A 25,285-nucleotide genomic window follows, 5' to 3' on the forward strand; every position below is an offset into this window, starting at 1 on the left:
AGTGGACTTTGTAATCTTGAGCTGGCACTCCAAAACAGCTGTCGCATCGCGCATGGATGACGTGCCGCGCTGGAGATTCATCGATTGATTTCGCTTCCGTTTATTTCGTCGCCAAAGTCAGTCGCGACTGATGCGACGGAGCCGTGTGTAGTTATTTAGTTTAGTAGTGTGTGGTGACAAACGTGCAATATGGGGTCGTTGTTCAGGAGTGAGGAGATGACATTATGTCAGCTCTTCCTGCAGAGTGAAGCTGCGTATGCCTGCGTGTCGGAGCTAGGAGAGCTGGGGCTTGTGCAATTTCGCGATGTGAGTGTTCGAGCTTTGTCATCCGTGTTCTGAGTGAGCGTACGCCCCTTTTGTGCATGGTTTACAGGTTTTCGTAAGTTGGACGGGCGAATCTTTGACCTACTTTCGCTTGCGATTATACCTTCTAGATATGTATATACCTTATCCGCTATGCGTACCTATTTCTTGCGGTAGATTCAACAATAGTATACTATGCTTATTTTATTAGTTATGTGAGTAGGTAAATTAATTATGCAATTAGTATTTTAAACAAACAAATATTCATAGTGATTTTTATGGAAATAATTAATTATTAGATCCACTTTATCTATTTAAAAAATCTTAATAGGTATACTACACCCACAAACCCCATTTTTGAGAGATAATGGGAAAACCACACATACATACATGTATGGAATGTATGCTAACCACTTCCTTTTAGGCAAGCTATTAATGTGCTCACACCTAATATGGTTTCATAATATATATGAAGTCGTTTCCATTATGAATACCTTAAAAGGAGGATAAAAAAATATGAGTTACTGGTGTCCATAGCCAGGCTGTTTTTTTAGAACAACTCAAAGTCATTATTTGGCATTGAATTTACAGGCTACAATGCATGTCTATAATCATGAGTTTCAAAATATCAAATATGTTAAACTGTGTAGGCATCATTAATATTGGTTAAATAAAAATAATTCCTTTCACTCTTGTATTTTTCATACAACAATATCAATGATTTAAGTCAGAACACCATACAAACTGTTAAAACTCATAAAAATTATATAAAACTAAAAAGTAGGATGTATATAGCAACAGGGGCTAGGGCTAGGGTGGGGACTATAGCCCAAGCCCTCTCCCGCATGAGAGGAGGCCTGTGCCCAGCAGTGGGACTTATATAGCAACAACATGTTACATATAATACTTATGTTTATGTAGCTTACATTTTCAACCATACACTTCAAACTTCAAAAATAATTTATTCAAGTAGGCTTAAAAATAAGCACTTTTGACAATACATACATCACTGTATCTCATTTAAATAACACAATAGTGTCAGATATTGTAAAGAGGTATATTTAACAATGTCTACAGTTTAAGTTGATATATTGTACAATGTAATTCTAATCTTAAACATGCATTACTAAGCCAGACATTTCCATTATCTTGATAAGTAATTGAATTTTCTGTCTTTACAGCCGCTTTACTACACTATTCTACCAAAAATTATATTGTGCTGGGAAAAATAATTGACTGTTTGTAATTCTTATTGTTTCCAAATTAGATCTACTAGTATTACATTACCAGCTTTTGCCAGCGACTTTGCCTGCATAGTATTACATTCTCGCACCAAAACCCCGATGTATGGATATGGAATACCTTTAAACAAGCAATCGTTTTTTATATATATATTTCGGGGATCTCAGAAACGGCTCTAAAGAGTTCGATGAAATTTGCTATATAGGGGTTTTCGGGGTCGAAAAATCGATCTAGCTAGGTCTTATCTCTGGGAAAACACGCATTTTTGAGTTTTTCTATGTTCTCCGATCCAAGCTCGGTCTCCCAGATATTATTAGTATAAATTCCAAGCCCTACCCTACCCTTATCAATAATCAGTAAAGCCATAATTTGATTGATCTTTTAGTTTCACTTATCCTTTATAATCAATGAATTAATGATGATAATGTTAATCAATATTTGATAACACAGCAGCATGTGACTTGTTACCAACATACATACTAATTGTTATGTAATGATTCTCAAGATTGCTGTATTCAGCATACCAAATAGTAAATAGTACATATTGTGTACAGAATTCTCACTGTAATAAAACTGAACTTGTACAGCAAAACACATAGTCTCTCTCTAACGCATGAGTTGTGTGATGCGTTCTCTTTCGTGCTCATTATTCTGTGACCTCGCAAACTAAAAAATCCAAAAACTGAAAAACCTGCTTACAATATTTCACTAGAATAGGTTGAGATATGGGATTTGTAGAGAAGTGAGAACAGGCAGACATACGAAAGCATTTTGGCCAAGCTGAAACCGAATGCTTTGCAATCGCTCAGTCATCTTATTTTTAAACTAGCCTAACTTCCTTGTTACAAAAGGACTTTTCATCTCGAATAAAAGAACAAATATCTGGGAGATGAAAACTCAATAATAGATCGATTTATCGCCCCTGAAAACCCCCATATAGCAAATTTCATCGAAATAGCCGTTTCCGAGATCCCCGAAATATACCTATATACAAATATATAAATATATAGAGCGGTGGTAGCCGAGTGGATATGACGTCCGACTTTCAATCCGGAGGTCGCGGGTTCAAATCCTGGCTCGTACCAATGAGTTTTTCGGAACTTATGTACGAAATATCATTTGATATTTACCACTAGCTTTTCGGTGAAGGAAAACATCGTGAGGAAACCTGCATACATCTGCGAAGAAATTCAAAGGTGTATGTGAAGTCCCCAATCCGCATTGGGCTAGCGTGGGGACTATAGCCCAAGCCCTCTCGCGCATGAGAGGAGGCCTGTGCCCAGCAGTGGGACGTATATAGGCTGAAATGATGATGAATGAAATATATAAATAAAAAAGAATTGCTCGTTTAAAGGTATTAGATAACAATTAAAATATCAAAGTCACATAATTTTTTCTTAAAACAAATGTATCATTAAAATCATTAGTTTGCAATAAAGTTTAACGATAACCAATACTTAAATGTAAATAAATCATAACTTTAAACTGTTAATGTTGGCATTTAACAGGCAATCTTTACACTTACGTGCTAATGCTCAGTCATTCATTCATCACTCAGTCATTGTATACCTTATTGCAAACACATTAAGGTCCATCAATGGTCATTTATGACTTGTTATTAGTACCACAATTCTGATGGCGCTAAAATATGTTTAATGTTATGTATTGGCTTAAGTAAAACCATTGACTTTTTGGGCAGAAAGGTTCTTAAAGGATGACTCACGCTAGACCGGGCCGGAGCTTGCGGCGCTACGTTTTCTATGGAAAATGACATGTCGGAGGTCTCGGCCCGGGCCCGAGCCGGTCTAGCGTGAGTCATCCTTAAGTGGGTATTAGACATGACATAAGCCTTATCTCCTCAAACATCTATTCATTTATTAAATTAAATAAAATGATTATACACTATACAGATAGAATTGAATACTACCTATTAATTGCGAGCAGTCAGATTGACAAACCTGTTATGGTAATAGTTCTAATAGGTATGGTAACGCTGACTAGTTTGACTCAATTGTCCATTTACGCGACCTGTTCAGCTGTCATGGCCAAGGCTACAAAATAGTTGCTATTCGCGCATGGAGTCAGGAATTTAGAGCTATGGAAACAATATGAGCAAGTGGGGCTTCCCTAGGATTCCCCGGTGTTCTGTGGATTCCCCGCAATTGAATTGTTGCTTATTTAATACTAACTTGACCCATGACCCTGCATGCAGTGCGTGACCCATATGGCCTATGATCGCACACTGTGGAGACGACGCATACGTGGTCGCGATCCTCAGCAATGAGGGACCGAGGAAGAAGTAGAAGACCTGTACCTTCCTCGGTACTCAAACTATATTCGTACCAAATTGTAACTAAATCAGTTCAGCGGTTTAGGCTGCCTTTCCACTGAGGCGGGGATGAATGGAGATGAGAGGAGACGTGTTGGAATCAACCAATAACAGTGTTTGTAATCCAGCGGAGCGGAGAGGATTACAGCAATTACAACCAATGCTATTGATTGATTCCCGCATGTCTCCTCTCACCTCCGCTCATCTCCGCTTCAGTGGAAAGGCAGCCGAAAGCGTGAAGAGATAACAGACATACAGACAGAGATAATAATTTTAAGTCCTAGAATAAGTCTTTATGTACCTATATTTGACAACCGGTCTGGCCTAGTGGGTAGTGACCCTGCCTATGAAGCCGATGGTCCCGGGTTCGAATCCTGGTAAGGGCATTTATTTGTATGACGATACAGATATTTGTTCCTGAGTCATGGTTGTTTTCTATGTATTTAAGTATTTATATATTATATAATTATATCGTTGTCTGAGTACCCACAACACAAGCCTTCTTGAGCTTACCGTGGGGCTTAGTCAATTTGTGTAAAAAAAAATGTCCTATAATATTTATTTATTTATTTTATTTATTTATATTGCTGTGCCCCAACGGGGTTTATGCTGGAACATGTAAATACTTTTAAATCTTGTTAAAGCCAGGTACGTATAGAAGAGATACTTTACTTACTTAGAGCTACCTTCAAGAAAAAAGCGTATTCCCATCTTAAACACCAGCAACGCCCTTGCAACCCTCTGGTGGCCAACTCTGATGTTACAGGTGTCATTGCTTACCATTGGACGGCTCGATTGCATCCTACATTTATATTATTAAAAAAACTTCCGTCTTTTCACAGAAATGACGATTGTACTGCCAACTCATTGTTATAAGAAAGTGACGAGATCCTCAATAAATAAATACGTATAGCAGGTGTGATATCAATTATCATATCATTCATAACATGTCACAATCACAAGATTCACAAGTGTCCTGAGATTCAATTTAAGATTGGAAATCTCTTATCATGAATCCAAATTCCTAATACATTCTAGTGAAAAGTGGGTCATGCTGGCAAATCTGAAGTGTTTCGAGGAAATTATCGTCTTTATTTTGTATTACATATATAGGATTCTTATTACTTTACGTTTCGAACGGCTAGGATTTTAAGCTGTACAATTAAGAGATACAGGAGGATAGCACATTCGGTAGACATTACATATTTTACATAAGTCTGGTTTTATTTAACGTTTTCATTCGTGATCAAAACTCGTGGGCTCAAATGCTTACAAATATAAAATTAATTTACATATTTTTAAATTTTGTCAGACTTAGAGTCTAGTAGAGTGTAGACTAGACTATAATTCAAAATATACTTTCTATTAAATTTTTATTGAAACTATTGTCCATTACGAATCTCACTTAAAACTAATTGATATTGATTTAAATATTATTACTGCCTGTATTCGAGTTAAGTGACCTTCAATATAGTTCAGTTCAATCACTTCACCGCCCACATACATTTCCGACATGTATAATACAAATCACAAACAACATTTAAATTACCACTTGTGAACTCTATGCCGTCGTAATAAGGTACACGAATGACCACTTAGTTATGTATTTAATAGGACAATTAGATCGTACTACGAAGTGACATCGCGTAACGAAGTAATGAATTATTGGGTATTGAAATGAATTATAATAGGAAAGTAAATAAATAAAAGACGTTTATTCAAAAAGTTCGAACATAGGTACATAATAAACTCAAACTAAAGTACTCAACGTGTCACATATAGTAGCGTAGTAGGCGTCTCTTTAGACTCAATATTTTACCAAGTAATATATGGTCTTGCTGTAGGTTACACAATTCTAGAACGATGTAATTTACAGACAGAGCTTAATCTATCTTCTAAACCGGATAAGTTAGATATATCACGGACTAAGAACAGTCATTTTAAAAGGTGATTCGGGTTTTGTAACTAATTTTAACTACTGATGGCGTTCTTAATCTTTTGGAAAGAAACGTCAACACTATTTCATGTAAAGCAGATAACATTTCAATCAACCTCATTCTTGTACCGTACTTCTTCTTCTACCTAGCATTATCCCGGACTTTGCCAGGGTCCGCTTTCCTACTTGCTTTCCTCCACTTTGCCCGATCCTGGGCGTTGTCTCGTGTGAGCCCGTTTACGCTCATATCTGCTTTCACGACATCGAGCCATCGCTTCTTGTACCGTACTTCTCATATCAAAAACAAAACAACCCTCATTTTAATCTTAGTATTCTTAGTTAAAGAACACTTATACGCCAATAAACATTGTACTTTGTACTTAGTTCCATTCTTAATTCATGATTTCTTCCACAGTTAAATCCAGACGTCAATGCCTTCCAACGCAAGTTCGTCAACGAGGTCCGTCGCTGCGACGAGATGGAGCGCAAACTCCGCTACCTCGAGAAGGAGATCCGACGAGACGGGATCCCCATGCTGGAGATCCCAGGGGAGTGCCCTGAGGCACCTCAACCGAGGGAGATGATCGATCTTGAGGTAAGCGTGCCTGGGAAGCATTGGTTTATGTAGGTAACTTAGAGAAGATCTGACGAGATGGAACGTAAGTTTCGCCTCGAGAAGGAGATCCGACGAGACGGGATCCTCATGTTGGAGATACCTGGTGAATGTCCAGAGGCTCCTCAGCCTAGGGAGATGATCGATCTTGAGGTAAGGACAATACAAAACATGATTTCACTTCGTTTATCAAGTTTGACACTTAGAGAACATGCGACGAGATGGAACGTAAGCTCGGCGTCGAGAAGGAGATCCGACGAGACGGGATACCGATGTTGGAGATACCTGGTGAAGCACCTCAGCCTAGGGAGATGATCGATCTCGAGGTAAGCATAATACAAGGCATGATTCCACATACTTTATGTAGTGTGTTACTTAGAGATCTGACTAGATGGAGGGCAAGCTCCGCTACCTCAAAGAGATCCAACGAGACGGGATCCCCATGTTGAAGATTCAGGCTCCTCAAATTAGGGAGATGATAGATCTTGAGGTAAGAGAATAGATGAAGATATGGTTTGAGTTCCTTATCCTTCCATAAATAACAAAGTACCTATCTTGTTACTTATGGAAGGAGATTCGTCGCGATTGAATTCCCATGTTGGAGATACTTGGAGGACGTAAAGAAGCCCTATAACCTAGGTAGGAACAGATGATTGTTTTCTCGAGGTTAGTTCATAGTATCTACAGACAAGCATTATGTTCCTTTATGTAGGTGTGTACAGTCACTTGCAATAATATGTTACTCTTTGAAGGCCGCAAAAATATGTGTCACGCTCTTATGGCTCTACAAATAAAATCGTGTCAGATATTTTTGCGGCTTTCGTTGTGTAACATATAACTGCAGATTCTACCACTTCAAATAACTTCGCAGTTGAGTTCGCAGCATGTCTTGATATCGAGACAATGCACATCACGCGCTTGTAACGCTTGTTTCAACTTCCTCCGTTCATTACAAGTCGTTAATTATATCCATCGTCGTTAGGTATTAGTTTCCTTTCCGCTATGAACAATACTAATGTAATATCGCTCACACTGTTCACTGTCCACCGGTAAACCTTATTACAAGAGGCATAAGGTACACCTATGGTCAAAGAGTGTTGCTGTTTGTACTAGAGGCAATCTTTCGTAAGGTCGTTAGGTCTTCTTCTTTTTCTTCTTCCTCGCCTTTGTCCCGTTACACGTAAGGTCCGTTCGTAACGTCGTTAGGTATAACTATAAACCAAAAATCGTTAACTCCAATGTCAAGAAAACCACTGTATTTATACTGTCGCAATGTCGTTGTTGCTATTAGTATTGAAGTAAGTATAATTAAATCGCATGATACACTGGAATATCTCGCGGTCTACGAAAACACAATATTAATTGCCTCTCAATTATAACAATTACGCCGTGACGTCACGATGACGGTTTTTCTCAGCAAACAGTACTGCCGTCATTATTTTCACACGTGAGTCAGTACAGGAAGCTGCAGAAGTTGCTAGGTGTTCAAAATGTTCTTGACGCGACTTTATTGTTAAGAGAATAAGAGCGTGTCAAAGGTAATTTTGAACACCTCGCCCGCTTAGCAACTTCTTCTGCTGACTGTACCTATGAGATTCGTATGAGATACCTACGACAATGTTAACGTATTGAGGCTAAATAAATACCTTGTCGAGTAGAATATTTTGTTGTGCTACTGATTTATAGTAATTCTAAAATACATGTTAGGTCAGGAAGTTTCCCAAAAGTAGCTTGTATACAAGCTGTTTGATTTGATAATTTGTATACAAATGATCAAAGTTAAACACGCGAAATCGCAATCATCGCTGAAAAGTCTTGACGTTTAAGACACTAAATTCGATCGTTATATTTATTAGTTACCTTATTATTTAGCGTAAAATTTATGTCCTATTGACACTTATACAAAAGTTGTTACATCTTGAGTATTTTTCACAGGCCACCTTTGAAAAGCTGGAGAACGAGCTGCGCGAGGTCAACCAAAACGCCGAGGCTCTCAAGAGGAATTACCTCGAGCTCACAGAGCTGAAACACATCCTCAGGAAGACTCAGGTGTTCTTCGACGAGGTAAGAATCATCCACATCCATCCTTTGCTGATAGGACAGGGACAGACTGACTTGACTTTGGGGCTGGGGCGTTAGAACTCGGCACTTGGCTTTAAATAGACGAGACAAAAAAGGCGTTCTTTGACGATGGAAATACAGCTTTGTCGATTTTCCTACTTATTCCTTGCTGACAAACTTTGACTCGTTAACTGACTGACATTTATTTATTGAGCCCCTTTATTGGTGACAGACCGATTAGGCACTTGCTAAATAGACTGACTTTGACGGGGAATACAGATAGTGAGAATAATTTGTTGAATAGGTAATATATATCCAAAAATATGACGGAAGAAATATGAAAACGTACAGAAAACCTGACGAGAATAAAGTATGACGAACATGACGACAAATACAATATCGTTTAGAGTAAGACTAAGATAGGTCTGCAACGATTTTGATAGCACACGCAGTTCAAGTGTTATTTTAAACGTCATACTTCTATGATATTATGGGCAAATATATAACACTTGCACTACGTATGCTATCAAAATCGTTGCAGATTTCTTGGTCTAATTATAATAACATAATGATAGCTCCTAACTTGACAAAATGTTCATAAATATGCGTTCTTAACAAGCGTTATATAACTATATTTTTGAGCAAATTGTTCTTCAAATGACCGTAGTTTCCTGACGACCTCAGCGCCATCACAATCACATTTTTTACCAATCACATGACAAAAAAAATCACTTACCTAATACGTAACGTTTTTTGATATTGATTACACCTCATTAAAGCTTGATAAATGATAAGATACAGACCTTACACGAGACGCGGTAAACATGATAACTGTAAAACATGTTTGATTTACCTCCATTACATCAACTTAGGTCTTATAGATTTATGATAATTTTAAGGCCTTAAAAGAGGCTTATCTTCAAGCTATATGCATGAATTTTCGGTTTTATAGCCTTTTGACCAGAGCTAAAAATAGACAACACGATAAGTTTAATACAAGGTCGGACTGTTGTAGAAAAAAACTAGCCCCACCTTCAGACTTTTATATTATTTATACCATCTTCTTTTTATTTATTTTTTGGTTGGTCAGTGTTTCATAAAATCTATATTAATATAAACTTAAGATTCACAAGCACTCGACAATTGTACCTACTAATTGATTGTTTCACATTTTGGTACACTTGCGATTGTCTTATTGGCAATCAAAGTTGTTCTGCGTGAATTACATCAAAATCGTTTTAATATTTAATGTTGCAGAACAACAATGCTTTCCTACACTTGTTTTTCTTGATGAATCTTAACATTTTTCTTTAAAAAGGTTGTGGGTCTTAACAATGCCTTCGCCTTTGCTCAAGGAACATGAAAGTTGGGCTTCAAAAACAATTTAAAATAAGCATAGACGAAGGTGATGCTATACAATAGTGACTTGATAACCACGCAGCCAATGTCACATTCCTGTTTATTCTACGTCAGTGATAAACGCTCCATTGTTGCCAATTTGTCAAACAAAACTGTTTAAAAGGCTTGAAATCGATTCAAAGCAAGGCCGCCCGATCAATCAAGATTTAACGCTTATGTGACTCTGGTTGCGTGTCATTGACCTTGGCGCCATTTCGGCGCGTGTGTGTCCAAGATGGCGGACCCGTCGCGTGAGGAGGAACAAGTTACCCTGTTGGGGGAGGAGGGGCTCATGGCGGGCGGGCAAGCGCTCAAACTGGGGTATGCCTTTATTTAAACGCTCTCTATGCGTTGACTTCTACTTTTGATAACTCACTGCACTTGTCGAGGTCAACGCATACCAAAGCGATGTTGTTTTTCAGCGCTTGTACTGTGACGCTGACACAGGAGTCTACCGGTCACCACTCAGGCAAGCATTGGAGTCCGCCGGTTTATAGTACTTATATCATGAACGTAACACGACAACTGTGTGGAATGAGCTTAGTAGACCATCCAAAGAGCCCTTTATAGAGCGTGCTAACCAAGCTGCCTGAGTGAGATACTAACTAAAACATACTTTATTTTTGAAGTCCATAGGTTCGTCAATTGGTTCCTTTATTTCCATTCCGTCATGCTTTCTGTATCGTTTGTGCATGTCATTTATTTTATTCATGTCGTAGAACACGAGCGTTTTGATACACTGTATTTTGAACACGATCACGACTAACAGCAAACGCTTCGTAGCTAGGCACCGAGCTGGTGCTATTTTTTTACTACAACAGGAATCGGCGAGCCTGATCCCAAGAAACTCAAATTTTCCCAATGCATACGGGTACTGCCACCACTGTTGACTGAAAATTCGTAAATCTTATTGCTAAACATGGACGAAGATACAACGAAACCACGTCGCCAAGATGGAGCTGTGAACACGTCACACTGATTTCGCACACACACGATCTCACCCCGGGACACTGCGGGTTTGTCAATGACAGCTCGGCCCTCGAGTTGTGATGTGTGCGTGCGCGCGTACATACGAGAATCAGCGTGTTATGGAGTCACTGTTATGTCTTAGCGACGTTAAATTTGTGGTATATTAGGTCCATTATGTTGCAAAGATAGGTTTACTGATGGTCAATTAAAAGTGTTGATGTCGGTACAAAACGCGGACAAATTTTTAGGTTGTTTTTTGGGATAAGGTAGCCGCGAGTGCCGCGTTTCGGCAACCTTCGGTTCAACAATTATCATCAGCTTCAGGGGTGTGTCCGTTGATGTGTATGTTTGTCCGCTAGCACGAGGGCGGGGCCGGTACCACTGAGTCCATGACGCGGGCGCTGATATCCGACGACCAGAACAGAAATGTCGGTCACGTCCAACTGGGGTACGTATGTGTACATACGGCACCAACGTTCTAATAAAGTTACACTTTATTCTAAAGGCGAGTCCAGACAGAACGAGCCGCCTCGCGAGGAAATTGCCGCGCGAAGCAGCTCGGTCTGTGTGGACTCGCCTTAAGCCGAACGCAGCTTTTAAGACTTTCTAACACATTAATGTGATTCGCATGCCACTCCGGTGTGTGAGCATGACAGCGCTTTGCACGCTAGCGATGTCCCGCTCGCACACCGGATAGGCGTTCTGATCCGCATCCAATGCGAACGCCTTAAGCCGAACGCAGCTTTTAAAAATTGTACTAGCATTTTTACACATCAACACATTTGATCATTTTAAATCTTGCTTTTAGAAACCCATTAACTGGCAAAATATATCTTTAAAAATTGTACCTATTATCAATCAGGCTGTAAAAAAACCCAATCAGTAGTCTCTTACGTAATTTACCTATTTTCACCGAACAGACCCCATTCACGTATTTATGAATCACACGTATTTCTATTACAGTCCAAACACTCCAAGGCTTGGCAAATCACCAAAGTCTTGAAAGTTGCGTGTCGGTTGCTAGGGAACCATATGATGGTTGTCGGTGCCTGTCAATGTTTGTGTTGTGACTTGTGACGTTACAATCAAGTTTAGATTAGAGAGCGCGGCGAGACTATTATACTGCTCATTTAAGAAAATAATAATTTTCATGCCATGATTTTTTTAAATGAAATACCTAAACCTAATGGTTTATTTCTGGCATAATGACACATGCCTTATTAATTTTGTGAATAGGCTTACTAATGAAGAATTAAAAACGGTGTACGAGGGGTGATGCGTAGGTAAGTTGTTAGTTGCTACGGCTTTACTCATGCAATTGCATTATTATTTATACCGATGTGAGGGATTTTTAAATGCAAATTCTGGACAAGAAAAAGAAATAACTTATACGAATAGTTTTTTTATAACAATTTTTTTACTGAAAGATGTTTTTGTATGAAATTACAAATTGCCTAGAAAAAACGACATTATTTGTCACATTTAAATGAATTTCGTATTGAAATCTTTGAAAATAGAACTTGAATTTACCCGAATCTCGTTACTCGGTTCCAGTTGGTCCATAAGTCATTTTATATATTACGTCACATTTTCTTTGAATATCTGAAATATGTAGTTTTTATGAAATGACTTATTGTTGACACCTATTAAAGTCACAATTATGTTTGCACAATCAAAACGATTGATACGAAAGAAAACGGTCGAGATTCTTTATTAGCAGCATCTAAGAAAAAAAAGTTAGTTTCTATACAAATATTGTTTACACGACGGTAGCTTCCACGGAGTCTCAATTGCTGATCATCATGACCGATGGTTAGGCTTCGACCCATAAAATAATAAAAAAAAAACTAAGCGTTATCTAAAAATGAATTTACTACACCTTAATAAGTACTGAAATATCTTTTACAATGGTATAAATAATAAAGCAATCGCATCAGTAGAGCCGGAGCAACTAATAACTTTCGGATCAGCCCTCGTATATAAATGTATTTACATATAGAGTTAGACCAAGAAAAGTCTGCAACGATTTTAGACTGAAGTAAATGCTGCTTGTTTCGGTTATTCTCGCTCTCTAGTCTACACCCAGCTTAATCTCCAAGTGTCTGCATTCATGAAACCACTGAAAGGGGTAATGGTACTAATTTTAAAACAACATACCATAAACAATAAACAGTTGGTATGTGTTGTTGCCTTGAATAATAAATCTCGTATAAAAAATACAAAACTTATGTTCTGTTACGTAAGTTTCATACAACCATCCCATTCATTGGTATAATTGACATAATAATGATACAGATGTACTGCATAATTATTTTCCATCGTGTTTTCACGGAAACGTACGAACGTGTCTTACTATTTCACTCAGTCTCGGTACAAAATACTGAGGTTGGCTGAACTAGCATGACAAATATGAATGTTTCCGAGAAAATACGATGGAAAACAATTATGCACTACATCTATATCATTATTATGTCTACACTAGGCGGTCTTCACATGATAACCGTGTTATATAGGTAGAGTTTACCTCACACCTGACGCGCCGACAATCAATCAGCCAGTTTACATAAACCTGACAGTTTTGTTATTTGACCTAAGGTCGCGTGCACGTGCTAATATTTACCTTAGATAGATAATCAGGTTTATGTGAGGTATATTTAAAGCTAACTTGAACCTTGATTGAAGATTCATTGCTTTGGAAAACTCGTGTTTTAGCGTAGTTATGTCCAGAAGTCAAAAAGTGCACGAATGATCCAAACCTTCACACTATTCTCTTTGGAAATGGAAACTTAAACTATGAATATTATGATAGTCACTCGTAGATAGTTTATAGAGATCTCATTTGAAGTATTAGACAGAAAGGCTAAGATCTGCCTATATACTAAAAATAGGGTTAAGAAATATGTGTTTTAATTAGAAGAAAATTAGTAGCGTTATGTAGATGGTTTAAATGGATTCGCGCTAGTCTAGATCTAGATGACTAGTGACCAGTAGGGCTAAGATGGTCGGTTTTTTGTCACCTGTCATCATGCCTGTCACGTTCTAACAAGTATGCAAGTGCGAAAGTGACGCATGACATGACAAGTGATAAAAATGCGACCATGATAACGCCGCAGGAGTGAACGTTAAAATTGATCCTCTCTTCTGATTGACACTAAATCATTGTATTCGTTGTATAGAAATATGAGTTTTCCAAAGTAATAACGACAGCATGTTAAACTTAATTTAGCTGTAAATAAAGACTAATTTGAATTGAAAATTGAATGATCAAAATAACAGCTATACCAGTAGAAACGAGCTAACTTTTTCTTGCTTGCTGTTTAGTATGCGGGATAAGCAGGAGTCATTGGAATTCTTACCGTGGTCAGTAATACATAATTTACACTGTAGTTGGGTAATGTATGCTATGTTGTGGGTAGACACATTGAGAAATTTGAACAGTACAGTAAAGTGTCGATAGACCCACACTGAGACTCTACCGTTAAAATCGGAATTTTGTTATCAGACTTGAATATGCAAGAGAGGAGACAGGTAAACAAATTTCGATTTTCGTGGTAGGGCCTCGGAACAAGCCACCTCACGAGGAAATTGCCGCGCGAGGCAGCTCGGTGTGTGAAAACGTGTCTCGTTCGAGGTAAATGTACGCGCGGCCTCAATACCTCAGGCGAGGTACAATCAGCTGCAGAGATAGTTATTAAACCACCCACCTTCCCCCTGCAAACAAATTTCTATGTAGAGGGCTATTTAACTCTGCAGCTACTGTACGTTTTCACGGACCGAGCTGCCGAGGCAATTTTCTTGTGAGGTGCCTCGTTCTGTATGGTCGCGCCAAATCTCAAATAGCTCGCGAGCGCTTTGAGGTTTTATTCTAAACGCTAATATGAGAAGGCTCTAAATAGTCATCTTTGGACATTTTAGAGTATTAGACTAAATTAGGCTCAAAATATAGGTAATCTATCGATATTTGAATTGCTGAAGAATTTCTCAATGTTGTCGATACTGTGTCGCATTATTATATGATCTTAGATTCTATTATACTATTATTATATATAAAACTGTTAACTACTCACTGCTTACTAACACTTCACTGTATGTATAATTGTATATACGTGTATATATCTGCGATAAGGTTACTTGGACTTCAAGAATAGATGTGGATCTTAGGTGCGATTTGTAAATGCTGTCAATTTCCGGTCATCCATTATTTCTTGACATTTTGCCATTTATAATTTACATTTACATGTCAAGAGATGTGGGTTTATTTTGAAAAGGTTCTAACAGCGTCTTGGTACGAGTGCCTTAGATATTAATATTAGATTATATGTTTTTTTGTGTATTTTTTTTTTCAGTTTATTCGTGTTATTCATTCATGTAAGGTAATATGATATGATGCATTATTTATTGTATATTCATGTGCCTATTCTTATATTACATATTTATAAAACAGGCATTTGTAATAACTGCAAATTTTAATGCCTGTATCCCGTGCTCCTCAGAATATAGTATTAATATGCTAAATAGATTGCTATATCTCGTTTATGTGCTTAATCAACGTTAATATATGTATTTTATCTATAGACAAAAAATGCCTCTGAAATTCTGATAAACGATCAAGGAATTTGATTTCTGTGTCATTCGTATCTTGTCACAGTGACAATTAATGAAAGCCGGTGCGGTTCTCATATTATTGTCACTGTGACAAGATACGAAGTGGTACAAAAACTAAATTCCTTGGCTGTAGGTGTATTGTATACTACCTAACCTAAGTATACTTAGCATAGGACAATGTAAACGCGTCACTGTGTGGAATATGTCATACCGTTTTCACTGTTCTTGGGTCTATTATTCCATGCCTAACCCTGTTGTATAGGTTTAAATGATGATCTTACATTGGAATAATCGTAATAAAGAAAATATCTGAAAACAAAACTCAAAAACGCATAACTTATTTGGAAGTCAGTCTCAAAGCAACGTAGATGTGCTAATGAACATCAAGATATACTTCTAATGGATTTTTAGTATCTGATAGCACCAAGTGACCTTGAATGTGCCATCATTTATAGACCTTTCGTAAAACTTATTGCAACGGCATAAAGACTACCATTGGTCAGCGAGATTGATACTATAAAGCCACGAGCGATACGATCATCCACACATTTAACTGAATTATTTTAAACGTTATCGCGAAGACATACAGTCCACCGATGGTCAATAATGTTGCTGTCTGTACCGTCGAGTTCATAAATATGTATACATTTCTTCATCTGGTCTTCACCCATTGCAATAAGGTGAAAAAAATATACATATAAATATTTATAAACTCGATTGTACAGGCTTTCAGCTTTGTTGAAACGTTCATGAGTTCATGACAATAGCGGATCCGTCTGTCATGTGTCATTAATGCAGTATCACACGATGATGTCATTAGCGAAGTGAACGGTTTACAAAAATAGAGCACATTTAAGTTAACTTTGCACGTTTCCACACTCTGGCGTATGACAAGTCGGTGCGGAGTCTGTTAATAAACTAAAGTAACTATTAACATTATTTTAAACGGGCTACTCACGTATTATTAAGTCGAATTAACGCTCGAAATATTCGAATCGAAAATCCACAAAACAGATCGAAACGTGTCAAATGTTTATTCAGCTAATAATATTATGTTATAATAACCCGTTTAAAATAATTTTAAAATGTTCGAGTCTCACGAGAAGATTATAGTTTAATTAGAATAACTCTAAGATCCACCGAAGGTCAAATAACTTCGGTGGATGACTGGATGGAACGAACTTTGGAAAAAAACTATTTTTGTTTGACCTTTCTGCTATACCGCATCGCATAACACACAGACAGACAAAAAAGTTGAACGTTCGTTATTGACCTCGGTGTATAATTGCTTACCTACGTGAGACGTCACAGTCACAAGACCATGCGTTAATTGGTATTTTCCCTTTGTTATTTGTACATTACTCATTTGTAGGTATTTTCCTGTTTTTATAATATCCCTGTCATAAAAACAGGAGAAATTTGATGCATTTAGCAGCCAATGCAACTTATTCTGAAAACGTTTATAATTGGTTAGTCAAGTGTGTTAATCAGCCTATCTTCAACAGGAAATATAAAACGGGGAATTTCAACACGTAAACCGGTTTCCCGAAACTGTCATTTATTTCACACACATATAGATCATTTATGACATATAGATCATTTTCATAAAAAGGGCGCTAACGACAGATAACAAGCGCATACGAGTTAGGCAAATATTCTGAGCACTTTTACTATTAGCAGTATCGTAACTCGACAGTCACGATCTTCTCGAAAATCGCAAGAATCTAAATAACCGAAGTCCATTTTTAGACATGGGATTATAATCCCAATTTCTAGAAGGTTATGAATTTATGATAAAAAATGTCGTGCGTGATACGAGGATTTGGACAAATTGGAAACTTAGTGACGGTTACGGTTTTTTGTCATATGAAATGAATACTTCTTTAAAAAGATAGTAAGTGACCTGGTTTCCATATTGAAGTACGTCATTCTGTAAGACTAGAGTGTCGAATGAACGGGTACCGTTATGTGTGTAACAGAAACCATCACTTGGCAATTACTGTCACTTAATGAGCATTTACTGGAACTGTGCTACGGTTACAGTACTAGTTTAGTTATACATACAAAAGACGTAATTTTATAGGACTTAAAACTGTACATATGACTTTTTAAAACAGTGAACCTTTTTAATTCTATCTCGATAGGTATCCATTTAGTAATACATAACATAAGTGGAAATTTAAGGTTGTTGCCAAACATTTTCAGCCCCTTTTCATGTTGTTGGAGTGGAGTCACAAAAAAATCACTATAAAATCATTCACATCGCACGAGATAGGATTAAAGGAGATGCAATATCTCACGTCCAGACAATGTTTAGGCCTTTATCTCAAAACATAATCGATAGATCCTACGCAGAATCGATTGAGATACAATCTTTTATTTGTTTGTATTCCGTTATTATGAATTGATGATTTTGTGGAGAGATTTAACAGAAAACAATTTTATCAAAGGCTAAATGCAATTATAGACCATAAGGAGTTACAATAAGGTTTAAGAAATGTTAGTTAAATGCCGACATTGGTATGTGCAATCTGCAAAAAATGTCGCTCTGGTCTACGTCAGAAATGGAGTAGGTATAGCGCTTGGTATTAAATGCGTTGTCATTTGTTTTAACAGTATTTATTCTATGTACAAGATAAATTTATGTACCTATGTATTTTCTGCTCACTGGAAAATACTTATAATAAATATTCGATTACTATAATAGTTATAGCATTTTATTGGTTTTTATGGTCCTTCGTGGCATAAAGTCAATTTTACAACTAAAGGAAAATAACGAATGGTCTATTACGCGTGCTAAAAGCTGCAACGATTTTATAGCATTTTCAAAGAAGTTTTTACGTACGTGGCATGGAACGTAGGTACAGTCAGCAGCAGAAGTTGCTAAGCGGGCGAGGTATTCAAAATGATCTTGACACGACATTATTGTTAAGATAATAAGAGCGTGTCAAGGTAATTTTGAACACCTCGCCCGCTTAGCAACTTCTGCTGCTGACTCAACAACCAGCAAAAATCACTACTTCCTTGCTTTAGCACGTCCAGGACATTGTGAACTGATAACATTCATATTACGTTGGCACTGTTGTTAACTGCAGATATGTGTTTATGGAATAATATTGCACATCGGAGCGCGCAAAAATATGAGTCTTGTTCATTTTAGATCAATAGAAGGCTAAGCCTTTAGAGCTACCGATTTGATGTAGATATTTCAGCGAATATAGCGATATAAATATCGTGGAGGTACAAGGTACGAGGGGTGTTCAAAATATTCTCGGTATGAGAATGAAAACAAACAAGTACGAAAAGTTTGATATTTTTATTTTTCAATATACTCCCCCCCTATGTTAATCCCCTTAAAAGATCGATCAATTTTTTTTTTTAATCCCTCATAAAAATATTTTTTATCTTTGGTGTAAAAATGCTCCTCCACTGCAGCCTTCAATGCTTCATCGTCAGAAAAAAAAATTCCACGCAGATCCTTTTTAAGATTGGGGAACAAAAAGAAGTCGCTGGGGGCTAAGTCCGGACTATACGGTGGGTGAGTAACAGTTTCAAACCCACATTCAACAATAGCTGCCTTGGCAATATGAGCAGTATGGACGGGGGCGTTGTCACACAGAAGCAGAACACCTTTGGTTAACTTTCCTCGCCTCTTTTCTTTGATTGCATCCTTTAATTGACGTAGAATGTTAGCGTAGTACTGTCGTGTGATATTTACACCTTTTTCTTTATAATCGATTAGTAATATTCCTTCACAATCCCAAAATATCGTGGCCATGACCTTGCCAGCTGAAGGGACGACCTTGAACTTTTTGGGATGAGCTGAACCCTTAATGTGCCACTGCATGGACTCTTGTTTACTCTCTGGGTCATAATGATGAACCCAGGTTTCATCTCCAGTAACTATTCTTTGCAGCACCTCATTAGGATTTTCACCGCACAGGTCAATAACATCGGAACAACACGCTACACGCATGTCTTTTTGAAGCCGAGTCAGCATTCGCGGAACCCATCTTGCACTTACTTTTGACATATTAAGATGGTCATGGATAATATCATGTACGATACCAATAGAAAGATTGGTTACTTGAGCTATAGATTTTACCTTCACTCGACCATCTTCCAATATAAGTTTTTCCACTTTATCAATATTTTCTTGTGAAGTAGCTACTACAGGCCGACCAGGTCTAGGGTCATCTTCAATACTCTCCCTTCCACGTTTAAATTCGCTTGACCACTTTTGAATGGTAGATAGAGAAGGAGCAGACTCACGGTAAACACAATCCATTTCCTCTTTTATGGTTTTTTGATTTTTACCCTGTTTTGTCGAGAATCTTATGACGCATTGATGTTCTAATTTAGTTAACATTGTCAATTCGCACATGATGTTCATGTTTGTTCAGCAATTGCAGAAAAACAAAAGAACATCTCGGTTCCAATTTTTTTTTTTTTTAATGTCAATGAATAAACCTTAGCGGCCAGTAACGAAAGAAATTTAAGAAGAGGTTGTAAGATATCAATACCGAGAATATTTTGAACGCCCCTCGTATTAGCGATTGTGTAGGGTTTAGGGGGTACTGGGAGTAGGCCTTGTGCGGTAGGGATTGAATGTCGGGGTAGGGAGTGTTTAGTTTAAAGTTTATAAAATGTATATGTAAGATAGTCTATAAGCTGTTTGTAATATGGGCCTTGTTGCCTGATTCAAATTTTTGGAATAAATAAATAAAATGAGTTATTAATGGGCTTACTTACAGCAACTGTCTTAACTGACCTTCGGTGGGCCTTATGTTTTGTCGTGATAATGTTTATAAATAGTCAGGTAACAGCGAAATAAGTTAGTATAATCATCATCATTTCAGCCTATATACGTCCCACTGCTGGGCACAGGCCTCCTCTCATGCGCGAGAGGGCTCGGGCTATAGTCCCCACGCTAGCGCAATGCGGATTGAGTTCGTATAATAAAGTTTGAAAATAATAAATATAAAATTTAGATAGAACCGGTTGGTGTGATGATGGGATGATGCAAAAATGACTTCCAATTGTGTCTTGTATTTTCCTTATACCTAATGAGTTTTTATAGCTTGAAAAAAAAACAAGGAAAGACCATATGAGCGCAAAAACCTCTCAAAGGTTGAAATAATTTTAAAATACACATAATATATAACAAAATATGTTCAAATACGTAGAACAAAACCAAAAGGTTTTTTTTCTTTAGTAGATGACATCTATTTTAAATTAGGAATAAGAAATTATCTGATTTAGGTGCCACTTTGTACCTTGTCACACCGACAATCACATTGATTTGTTACTGAGACGAGATACGGAGTAGCACAAATCAAATTCCTGCAAATGAAAATGACATTGAATAATGCTATACGTAATTACGTATATAGTTATTTCAGAGGCATTTAATGAAAAAACCGTTGTGCAATACATTTGTTCTCATTATCAGATTCTATAACTTGGTTATCTAAATTATTTTCCGTGTGAGCGCTTATCAGTTACCTTTACTGTTAGATTTAAATAACTATAACCTTGATTATTTTGAAATGTCGCGTGAAAATCAGATATTCATTATACAAGCCAGTTTCAAATAGTGACGCCCAAAGTGGTCAAATATATCGTAACCCACCTTTTGTTACCAAATGAATAGGGTGTGTTATTGTATATTTGGCCACTAAGCCGTTAGGCCGTTATTTCCACCGGACAATTGCCAGTGTTAGGCGACGATGTCTTGTTTTCTTGGTTGTAGCTATCGGTACACCCGTACAAAACTGGACGTAGTCGTCTCCAGTCGGTTGTCAGGCGAAAAAACAGACGTGTACAAGTCGCCTCACGATCTATCTAATGCTAGAGTCAGACCGTGAAAAGTCTGCAGCGATTTTGATAGCCCACGCAGTGCAAGTGTCATTAAACGTCAAACTTCTATGAAATTATGACGTATAAATAACACTTACACTGCGTGGGCTATCAAATCCGCTGCAGACTTTTCTTGGTGCGGCTCTATAAGTACTATTTAATTAGATATGCCATTGGTTTAAGGAGGTTTGAACTTAAATTCTTACCAGATTCATATGGAATAAATAGACAATATTTGTTTCAATAATATGTATTCTGCGCTAAGCTATTTTGTATTCAATGAGACAACTGTTCTAAAAAATGAATAGGTACATATGCCGTGGTTTACCTCAAAAACCACAATATGTTACAGCAAACATTTTATGACTATTTGAATGAATAACACGAAACTACAGTCAGCAGCAGAATTTCCCAAGCGGTAGAAGTGTTTATAATTATCTGATCACAATTTATTGTACAGAATCAAATAATTCTGTACACTGTACTAAAGTCAAAATATTCTGTACAGTGTGCAGAATATTTTGACCTCGCCGTCTGCTACTTCTGCTGCTGTCTGTACAGTCAACGAATTTGATTTCTGTGCCATTTTGAACTTTTTCACAGTGACAATATATAGTAAACGCATTTGTATTTGAATATCAGATCCCTAGTGGACAGTTGTCACTGTGAGAAGTGTCAGAGTGGAATAAAAAAACAGATTTTTTGATCGTGCAGTAATCTGCACAGATAACTGACCCCCCTGAAAACAAATTTCTATGCATGGGGGGTCAGTTATCTCTGCAGCTTCCTGTACATGCACTGATATGTTATATTAAACTGTATAATAAGAAGACGTTGCCATGTCGTAAAAGATAACCAGCCTTTGTTGTAACGCCGTGAAGATACTCGTATTTTATGGTTTATTGAATGTTTCCGTAAAACAAAGGTAAAGTGATTGATATAGGGTGTTTTGTGTGTAAAAACCTTTATCTAAAACAACCCAACGGACTTAAAAAGCACTTGAAATACATATTATTTGGAACCGAAATAATTAGTCAGTGTTATTTTAAACGTCAAACTTCTATGAAATTATGACGTTTACTTAACACTTACACCGTCAGGACTATTAAAATAATACTTAGGTGCTAACTTAGCTTGGTCTGGCTCTATGATCTTCGAAAAATATTCCTACTTATCACACAAAAACTGCCTTTAGGATAACCAGTCAAATCACCTACTCTTTGTGATATGTTGAAATTTTTACTAAGTATTAAGTTAGTATCAGAAACAGATACGGACGTCACAATGAATCCATCTCCTTACGATGAGACGAAAACCTTTTTTAAGCGTTATTTGATCTTCTTTATGTATATTTCCATAAGTAGGTACAGTCAAAATTTAATTTTCATACCATTACGTGCCTTGTCACAGTGACAATCAATATGAAAGTCGCTAGAGACCTCATACAATTGTCACTGTGACAAGGTACGAAATGGTACTGGAATTAAATCGTGAGGAAACCGGACTAATCCTAATAAGGCCTAGTTCCCCCTCTGGGTTGGAAGGTCAGATGGCAGTCGCTTTCGTAAAAACTAGTGCCTACGTCAAATCATGGGATTAGTTGTCAAGCGGACCCCAGGCTCCCATGAGCCGTGGCAAAATGCCGGGATAGCGCGAGGAAGAAAGACTATTTGAACTCAGGTTGGGTTACTAACCAAGCTGAACCGTCATGAAATCGCGATCGTAAATATCCAGACACATTCCAGACAATCCATCTTTCCATCTTTATGGTGGCACCGTGCCAAGATGTACACTAATCTAACGATTCTAACGTCTGGTGAGAATACTACTGCTTATCGGCTGTACACACCGATTCGAGTTTTGCTGAACTAAATCGATCCTTATTTACGAGCAAGACAATTCAATAAGAATAAAAAAGAAAGGAAAAGGAAAGGGGAGAAAGGGCATCAGCGTGATAGCTTCGCCCCCCAAATGTCCGGGACACCATTGTCCCGTATACGGGAAATACTACAAGTAGCTAGTAAAATTTATACTCGTAGTTATTGCGTAAAGTAGTAGCCTAATTTATATATGTATTTATTTAAATATAACAGTGAGTGCACGTGTTATGTTATCAATATTTGCTTTATGATGCCTTTCCTTTTGACAAGTACAAATAATAGCGTAAATGACATACTGTCGTTATGTAATATTACGTATTGTTTCATACACACTACTAAAGTACCTGCATAGAAGACTCATAAATATGTATAACCATTAAAATTTTATTACGGAACTTAAGAGCCAACAGGAGTGGTCATTCCTCCATACAAATGTACTCCTCGTTTTCCTCCGTGGTTTTTGAAGCTAGAGCAATGATTTTTTCAACACAGATTAATATTGTCAATATCTGTGTCGGACCGTTTAGCTTTTTTTGATATTTTTGTTTTTTAAGGCGCTAGAGCCCTTCAAAAATGGCCAAAATGGCCTAATTGACTATGGCGCAATGAGAGCCGTGGTATTAAAAACTGATATCAATTAGCCAAAAAATCAAAACGGTCCGACACAGATAATTTCATAATCATTTAGATTTCCAAATTTGGTTACGATTGGTTAAGTTTTGGAGGAGGAAACAGAGGAGTACGAAACCTCGATTTCTGAGTTTTTTACGCAGGACTTTTCGCCTTGTCCTTATCGCACTAGTTTTAGGAGCCGCTTCCGTTAGCGAGACGGGTATATTTGCCTAAAATGTTTAAATCTCAGCTCCTGTTTCGTCTTAACCCTATATAATTAGAAACTATGTTACCGTTAGAAATAAAGTTAACCTAATTAACGTATATAAGCAATGTTGATGTACATATTACAGTGGCTATCAGATACCAAAAACAGCCAAATTTTTTTTTCGCGATTTCGGGGTTGGTCCCATAGTAAAAGTTGCTCACTATAATTCCAAAACCTCCCTGGCATCGGGAATGCAGTTGTTTTTTAGCTACCATGTATGTGTATAAGTACGGAGTGATGTCAGTTATGCCTGCGAATTGAATCCTTTCTCCTAACATGCGTAAACCAAGTGATCTAAACAAGGCATTGTCATAATAATAGCACTGTTTATCAGCTATCTAAATACCTCAGGACCAAACGAACCTAACCCCCATTTTTACACGCGATTATATTACTAAAAGGTATAGAAATATAACTTAGAAGCGCATTGAACGTTAACGAAGTCTGCAAACACAGAAGTTTGCAAATTGCGGGCATCCTTCTCTTTTACTACAATTAAGGCATTATTAAAGTGACAGAGAAAGATGCCTGCAATTTACGGACTGCGGTGTTCGCGGTAGGTCCCCTGGATTTAATAACACGCTTAATTTCACACCATTGAATTGATTCACTGGATCAGGTGTGAATTCACTGTTTAAAGCGTTAATAGTTTACACCAGCAACACATAACCGACCATTGATATATGTACTTTATGTCTGTACAGTCAGCGTCAAATAGTAGGTAGCATCCAAAGTATTCAAATAGTTCGGTACACCATATTATTTGTATGGCGTACCGAACTACCTATATTTGAATACTTTGGATGCTACCTACTATACGACGATGTTACTAAGCGATGTTACGACATTTAACTGGCACACATAGTAAAATCGTCCACAATATTAAGAGGAGACGTCAAGCCAGGAACTTATAAGGAAACCAGAGATATGGCGCGCTGCGCGAAACTTGAGACGGAAGATGTACAATTTTACGTTAATACTACAATAAAACGCAAGTTAGCCCCCTCTTATGTGTTGCTGTACTAATGATACCGTATTTGGTTAGTGAAAATTGATTCAAACAACAATAACTAATATAAGCCTCGGTGAAGGTTGTGGTTAGGCCGTATTTCATATTTGTATTACCCGATTGGTCAACGTGAAGACGAATATTGGCAGAACTAACATATGAACCCTATATAGGGAAGCGAGAAGTCCGCTAAGGTTACCA

General features: G+C 37.4%; 2 protein-coding genes and 1 long non-coding RNA gene across 4 annotated transcripts in view; 2 read left to right on the plus strand and 1 right to left on the minus strand.

Annotated features, from left to right (window-relative positions):
- Positions 1 to 25,285, plus strand: part of LOC134791999 (dynactin subunit 4) — a 252,550-nt gene that overhangs the window by 182,140 nt on the left and 45,125 nt on the right. The window lies entirely within an intron of this gene.
- Positions 1 to 25,285, minus strand: part of LOC134792043 (uncharacterized) — a 314,893-nt gene that overhangs the window by 55,570 nt on the left and 234,038 nt on the right. The gene's annotated exons all lie outside the window — the stretch shown is intronic.
- Positions 19 to 25,285, plus strand: part of LOC134792032 (V-type proton ATPase 116 kDa subunit a 1-like) — a 50,866-nt gene continuing 25,599 nt past the window's right edge. Inside the window, exons 1-5 of one of the 2 annotated variants that reach the window (XM_063763154.1) lie at positions 19 to 306; positions 6,226 to 6,405; positions 8,359 to 8,487; positions 11,211 to 11,299; positions 14,173 to 14,211. In XM_063763154.1, the coding sequence (XP_063619224.1) occupies positions 190 to 306; positions 6,226 to 6,405; positions 8,359 to 8,487; positions 11,211 to 11,299; positions 14,173 to 14,211 (554 nt within the window). In that variant the 5' untranslated portion in view covers positions 19 to 189. Of the gene's footprint in view, positions 307 to 6,225; positions 6,406 to 8,358; positions 8,488 to 10,117; positions 10,204 to 11,210; positions 11,300 to 14,172; positions 14,212 to 25,285 lie in introns of both variants that reach the window. The other variant, XM_063763155.1, reaches the window with a different exon arrangement.

This window comes from Cydia splendana, chromosome 7, assembly GCF_910591565.1.
Source record: "Cydia splendana chromosome 7, ilCydSple1.2, whole genome shotgun sequence".
NCBI lineage: Eukaryota > Metazoa > Arthropoda > Insecta > Lepidoptera > Tortricidae > Cydia > Cydia splendana.